The 7,617-nt window shown below is 36.1% G+C and overlaps 2 protein-coding genes across 2 annotated transcripts; both read left to right on the top strand.

Annotated features, from left to right (window-relative positions):
* Window positions 1-2,711, top strand: LOC133521598 (thioredoxin domain-containing protein 17-like). Its single transcript, XM_061856638.1, is given in 3 exon segments — window positions 1-290; window positions 974-1,055; window positions 2,310-2,711. Coding segments are annotated over 3 exon segments (462 nt in total). The 5' UTR covers window positions 1-145; the 3' UTR covers window positions 2,545-2,711.
* Window positions 2,712-3,866: 1,155 nt separating this feature from the next.
* Window positions 3,867-4,758, top strand: LOC133520991 (thioredoxin domain-containing protein 17-like). Its single transcript, XM_061855712.1, has 3 exons — window positions 3,867-4,131; window positions 4,333-4,414; window positions 4,568-4,758. The coding sequence occupies exons 1-3, from the start codon at window positions 3,990-3,992 to the stop codon at window positions 4,722-4,724; spliced, it is 381 nt and encodes a 126-aa protein (XP_061711696.1). The 5' UTR covers window positions 3,867-3,989; the 3' UTR covers window positions 4,725-4,758.
* Window positions 4,759-7,617: the final 2,859 nt, after the last annotated feature.

Below are 7,617 nucleotides of genomic sequence, written 5' to 3'. Positions count from 1 at the left end.
TGTCAGAGTTAGAGTTATCCGATCCGGTGTTATATTGCGCTTATCATCATTCATCACTAAATCATTTACAAGCTTGTGTGTTAGCTCATTACAAGAGCTGATATTTGTGGGCGGTCTAACACCTTACCAAAACTAAAAATTGAAGATGGTTACTCGCGTAGAAATCAAAGGGATGGACGCATTCTCAAAGTTCACCGAAGACATCGATAGTTCGGGACCGCCGGTGTTCTTCTTTTTTAGCGGATCTAAGTTGCCTAACGGAACTAGTTGGTGCCCAGATTGCGTTGAGGGTAAGTCTAATTTATTGAATTACAATTACGGATAACGATAATTTTATTTGCAATTTCCAAAGTTATTTGTTTTGATATGTTTACACGTTCCCATCATGTTTCCGTATCAAGTAAGACATAAAACGGTTACAACGATGTAGGTTTAATATATAAAAAAAGTTTAATGTAGCTCCAAAAGGTGTACTTAATTGTCATTTTGTTTATTTTTTGTCAATATGTCTAAGAGAAAGAAGACTAAAATTGATTTTCATTATTTAAATACCTTTGATGAATACTCCAATTTTCTTGATACCCTGAAAAGCAAAAGCCGTCGCGTTTATTTCTTTTTCTTATCCAGTAAAAAAGAAAATGGCAGAGGCTGGTGTATTTATTGCCAAATGGGTTTGTTATATGTTTACTTTTCCTAACTTCAAATAGAATTAATCTTGAGTTAAAATTATACATATGTCTCTTACATCAGGATCACAAAATAATACAGCCTATCTTACATAAATGTTCCTAAACCAGATTATGGTTTTTACCACTGTTTATGACTTTGTGTTGTGAGTTGATGGATTTCTTAGTTAGTTGATGGATTGATTCTAGTTAGTTGATGGATTGATTCTTCCCTTGTTGAAAAGTACAATATTAATGAATGAATTGTTAAATTTAGAATAAACTGTATTTTTTTTTGTTTGATTCAGCTGAACCTATAGTGCAAGCTTACCTCAATGAACTACAGAAAAGCATTATTTTCGCATATGTGGATGTTGGAGACAGAGACTAGTAAGAAAACCGTATACTTGTAAAATTTATAACCTTGTAATGCTCAATGTACAGTCACGGAATTTGATGATTTATCACTTTTCGATTCTATGTAATGGCATTAAACTTCAAAACTGTCAAACCTTCAAATTCCATGGTTGTACATTACTAAAGAAGAGAAGCCTTCCACATAGATTTTCATACACTGAGCCACCTGATGCATCTCTATTGCACGCACATAATTATATTGCTGTCAAACTCGCACAGTGACATTGACAACCGGCATCATGGGCAGGAGCAGGACAGCAATATGATTATGCACGTGCAATAGAGATAGCAACAGGTGGGGCAATGTACGAAATTCAATGTGGAATGTCTCTCTTTTTTAACTCTTCAAGTGGCATAACTTGTTTTTGAGTTATTGGAATTTTGATTTTATTTCAATTAATCAAATTTGAAATTTAAATGACAGAATCGGTCGGGAGTCGACGCCATACCACTCCAAGGGTTATTGTATATTATATAATTGTTGCAATCTAACTTGAACCTTTCATGAACCATATAAAGTAGCATTTCTTTTGTTTCATTTCTTTTTTAAACAAATATAATAAATTCCAATTTAGTTATACCAAAGAGAATTTGAAATAGACATGGATTTTCTAAGAAAATTTTGTAGCCACAGTAAATTTACAGCCATCTTTTGACACACGCTTAAAACTTTTAGAATGCCATTTGATCCTTATTCTTTCACTAATATATGTTAAATATCAAAAGTGGCGTCATCTAATAGATCAAAGGCTGAAGGTATGGTGGCATCGTTTCGAGCAATGGCGCCACAACCTTTAGCCGAAGCCCGGTGAGATGGCACCACTTTTTGATATGTAACAAATTTAACACATATTAGTGAAAGAATAAGGATCAAAGTCAAATGGCGTTCTAAAAGTTTTAATCATGTGTCGTAAAGATGCCAGTAAATTTACTTTGGCTACAAAATTTTCTTTGACAAACCACCTCTATTACAAATTCTCTTTGCTTAAACAAAAAGGTTCAATTTAAAAATAGAAATATTTTGTATGGTAAGCTGTACAAGATCCTTGTAAGGCTCAATGTATGTATTGCTACTTTAATTGGTTCATAAAAGGTTTTAATTAGATTGTAACGAATATTGTACATTAATTTGGCTTTAGGAGGAAAAATTGGGAATGTCTGAAGAAAATATGTATTAATTATTAACAAGTCATATTTGCTAAATGACAGCTTAATGTTTATTTTTAGCTGGAAAGACAAAATGTGCCCATTCAGGACTGACCCCCGCACCAAACTCATGGTCATTCCGACACTGCTCCGATGGAAAGGAGTCCAGAGGCTGGAGGGCAGCCAGTGTAATAAGCGTGAGCTCCTGCAGATTTTGTTCGAGGAAGATGAAGAGTAAAGTGCATTAATATGCAGGGTAAAGTCACCACTGACTATAGGAAGAGCTGACAATATGGTATACCCTATGTTGACTTGAAAGTGTTCTTAATTCAAAATACACTAAACTTTGATCTTCCCATTTTACTAAGATATTGATGTGATGTTAATTGTATTTTGAGGTTATTTATGCACTTGGTTTTCCAGATATAAGTGAAATTGGCATGCTTTTATAATCTTTTATGTAAATATATGTAATTATTAAGATGTTAGTGTTTCATTCCTGCTCATAAGTATTTAAATTTTGTGTGTATTTAAATACAAAATTTATTTTAATTAATCTTACATTAAGAATAGCAAGATGCTGTGAATGGGTCGGAGATAACATGTGCCTACGCAGTTGGACAAAGGTGTCCTAGTACAGTCACCATCAGATAAATCGGAGCGGCCAAAGATCTCACAAATATCGGAACACGCCTCTATTGTCAAGGCGCTAGAGTGCGTACTTGTGAGCACCTTGGTCGCTCCGATATATCTGATGGCGACTGTACTACCTCAACGACCGATTTTGTGCTATCAACCTCATTCTCAGCCCTTCCCATGTTTCTTTTTACGCCACATAGTGGCCAAGTACAAGGATAACTATTATAAATAAATATGCAGTGGTTTCAACATGTTTCCAGCCATAAAGATTACATAAAGCGTTAGGATAATATTGTAGGTACTTTATGTAGTCGGACATCAAATACACAAATGGATTTAGATAAATCAAATGAGAATTAATACCTGTCTGCATACCTATAGGTATGCTTATATGTAGTATGGTTACAATTGGTCATTATCATTATGTTGAATGAGTTTAATTTATATGAACAAGTTCTCATTATAAACGCTTATTTACTCAAGAAGTTACAGAATTCCATTTAGACATCAATGTTATGGCGATCAATTTCGAAGCGTTGGTGGCCTAGCGGTAAGAGCTTGTGTCTTGCAATCCGGAGATCGCGAGTTCAAACACCGGCTCGTACCAATGAGTTTTTCGGAACATATGTACGAAATATCATTTCATATTTACCTGTCGCTTTTCGGTAAAGGAAAACATCATGAGGAAACCGGACTAATCCCAGCAAGGCCTAGTTTACTCTCTGGATTGGAAGGTCAGATGGCAGTCGCTTTCGTAAAAACTAGTGCCTATGCCAAATCTTGGGATTAGTTGTCAAGCGGACCCCAGGCTCCCATAAGCCGTGGCAAAATTCCGGGAGAACGCGAGAAAGAAGAAGTTATAGCGATCAATTTCATTATTAAAACGAATCTTATCACATTGATTTAAAGTCTAGTTTCACGATGCCTGAAAAACGCAAGAAATTATTTTACATTTATTTAGACAGCGCTTAGCTATCAAATCTTAGTCTTATCACATAGCTACTAAAGTCTAATTCCGCTATATTCGAGAAATACATCAAATTATCTACAGTCAAGATAAGTTTTAGATAACTTTAGATAAATTAAGCATTAAATTCTTTGCAATAAAGTCAGTTGCGCAAAATGGTGAGCAACGTGTCTATTAGAGGGTTCGACGAATTCGTAAAGTATACGGATAAAATAGACTCTACAGGGCCACCGGTGTACTTTTACTTCGATTCTAAGCTGCCCGATGGTACGAGCTGGTGCCCTGATTGCGTTGTGGGTAAGTTTTTACTGTTATTACAAGAATATGCCTTTTTTACTTCGATACAATTTTATTTTATTTTTACTCTATAAACTTATTTAAAAAAATACTTTGATTTTCTTTACCTTTAGGGTTCCTTTTGTACCGAACCCTAAAAAATGTTAGACTAGAAACGCTATTTGTACAAAATGTCCAATACACGCCTGTTTTTTTTTATAGCGGAGCCAATAGTGCGGGCCTTTCTGCGCGAAGTCAAGAAGGAGCTGATCTTTGTGCATGTAGACTGCGGCGAAAGAGAATTGTAAGTTTTATGTTTATTTGGTTCTTAACTTCACTTACCGGAACCGGAAGAAACCTTTTTAAGAATAACGGTTTTACGAACGAAACTGTAATTAAAAGGTTTTGCGCATTTAACCGGTTTCCGAGCCTTGGTAACACAGACATTTTTTTGCAGTTACAGGGACCCTCAGTGCGTGTTCAGGACAGACTCCCGCTCGAAGATCCGTCGCATTCCGACGCTGTTGAAATGGCAGGGAGACAGGCTGGAGGAGACCGAGCTGAATGACCCCGAGAATTTACGGCGGTTATTTGAAGTACTTATAACTCCTTAAAATCATTAAATAAACTTGCAGCTTTATTGGGCCAGTGCCTTTGTGTTATTAACTTATCAAGTAGGCTATTTAAGTAGATAGTGTGCGACCCCGACCAAGTTAACTCTGTATGGAATTTAAAAAAAAGTGTAAAAATGTCATCATTAATGTCAAATTTCAATGAAAATTAGTTTTGCAGCACAAAGCCGCACTGGCAGGATCGCCATGTGATGTGGGGGTGTGAAAGGAGAACTTTCTGGATACTTTTATATATTAGTAAGCTGTGCACGGGGTGTGGGGTTAGGTGTAGGACACACACTACAGATGAAAATTAAACATTTATAATGACACTCCCACAATTTATTCTGTTCAAGTTAATGCATAGTATTAATGCTTAGAGCAGCATTTCCCAAACTATAGGTCGCGACCCACTGGAGGGTCGCGAGCGAATAGGTATTGAGTGGGCCCTGAAACTACTAGGGCACCTAAGCGCTACCGGTATTCCATCACCTGTCCAATGTGTATTTGCGTCTCACATTTTGCTTAATGAGAGAGTGAGATGCAATGCATATTAGACCGAGAAATTGGACAGGTGGCATACCACCCTAAGACGCTTCTAGCCTTAGACACTTAGACAGACTCTAAGTCGCTCCCAAACATTGCTACTGTCAATTCAGTGTTAGTATAACGGGCTCTAGCTATTTTTGATTGCATTTACCTCTTCAGTCCCAAATGAAAATTTAAAATTCAATTTAAAATGTCAAGGACGTTTTTGGATGACTCATTTAGACCCAGATTTGGCAGCGATGTTGATAGCCCAGACGGTGCACGGGTCAGTTAAACGTTAAACTTCTATGAACCCAAAGGGCTTCGTCAAGGTCACGTATGGAATTTGACACACAAAAGAAAATAATTATATAGGTATATAGTAAATAGATTAAGTATTACAAACTACAGTAACACAATACATACAGCGTGGCCCTTATGAATTCGCTCAAAGAACAAAGACACAAATCTAACTCGATCGCTACTCGATTAAGTGTCCGAATTGCGCGCGTAAAGGGGGCCTGGCGAAGGAGATGCGTTCGAGCGCGCGGCTCGGCCGCCGCCGTCGCCACACATACCGATCTGGTACGTCAAATATAACTAGCAATTTATTTAACTGTGACACTAATTAAAGTATGCATTTAATTAAATAAATTGTAAAAAATATCTTAATAAAAGTCAGATCCATAAAAATATTTCGTTTAATTGAACCAGGTATAAAAACGTAAACCATGAATACCCTAAATTACTACTTAAAATAATATAGTTTATTTGTTTAGGTACATACATATGCACTTTATAAATGGAATTGATTCATTCATGCACTTTTACAACACGCTTTACACTTAATTGCAAAAATATTACCGTATTTTTCTCGCTAATCATATAAAATACAAAACAATAATATGGTCGATACCCATGTCGCTACGCCAAAACAACTTCTCAAGTTCTCAGCTTAACACAAAACAGCAGGCCTACCTATAACCGCGAAAATCGAAGTTCGTCAATTGCGCGCATTTTTAGGGTTCCGTAGCCAAATGGCAAAAAAAGGAACCCTTATAGATTCGTCATGTCCGTCTGTCTGTCCGATTCTGTCACAGCCACTTTTTTCCGAAACTATAAAAGCTATACTGTTCAAACTTGGTAAGTAGATGTATTCTATGAACCGCATTATGATGTTTACACAAAAATAGAAAAAAAAACAATAAATTTTGGGGGTTCCCCATACTTAGAACTGAAACTCAAAAAATCTTTTTTCATCAAACCCATACGTGTGGGGTATCTATGGATAGGTCTTTAAAAATGATATTGAGGTTTCTAATATCATTTTTTTCTAAACTGAATAGTTTGCGCGAGAGACACTTCCAAAGTGGTAAAAAGTGTGTGTCCCCCCCCCCCCGTAACTTCCACCGAAAATTGGTTCGAACGAGATCTAGTAAGTAGTTTTTTTTTAATACGTCATAAAAATTAAAAAAAAAATTTTTTTTCATCAAACCCATACGTGTGGGGTATCTAAGGATAGGTCTTCAAAAATGATATTTAGGTTTCTAATATCATTTTTTTCTAAACTGAATAGTTTGCGCGAGAGACACTTCCAAAGTGAAAAAAAGTGTCCCCCCCCCCTGTAACTTCTAAAATAACGGAATGAAAAATCTAAAAAAAATATATGATATACATTACCATGCAAACTTCCAACGAAAATTAGTTTGAACCAGATCTAGTAAGTAGTTTTTTTAATACGTCATAAATGGTACGGAACCCTTCATGGGCGAGTCCGACTCGCACTTGGCCGCTTTTCTATCACTCTAATTACGTCTTAGTGGGAGTAAAAGAGAAAGATCCCCGCAATTTGCGAATTCCGGTTTTCGCGTAGAAAATATTACTTTGCTAATCCGCGAAAAGATAACGTGCTAGTCAATCAGTGCTAATAGTGCAATTTTCACATGTAACAGAGTAAACAACCCTATTGAAAGCACCCGACCAATGTAACGCAATGGAGACTTACACACAAAAATAAATGCCAATTACTGTTGATACTATTTTGTGCCAATAATTGGGCTGTTTCGTCGCGAATCCAATTTATCACTAAAACTTATGTACGTAGCAAAATAACAAACAATCTAAGAAAAAACTCATAATATGTCATAATAAAATCGTCGTCTATCTATCATCAGGAATGTGAATTAGAGATCAATTTATGCAGTACAAAAAATTTGCATTTTGTTAATTTTACACAATTTGAGCGAATTTAATTTAACAAAGCCGCCTAAGTTTTTTATGGGCTATACTCACATAGCAACAAATTGCATGCGATTTTCGATAATTGCAGGTTAAGTAGGTGCACCGAATTCTATTTACCAATGTACAA

The sequence above is a fragment of the Cydia pomonella genome, chromosome 9, assembly GCF_033807575.1.
Source record: "Cydia pomonella isolate Wapato2018A chromosome 9, ilCydPomo1, whole genome shotgun sequence".
NCBI classification, from domain to species: Eukaryota; Metazoa; Arthropoda; class Insecta; order Lepidoptera; family Tortricidae; genus Cydia; species Cydia pomonella.
This window is presented reverse-complemented; position numbering and strand designations above follow the sequence as displayed.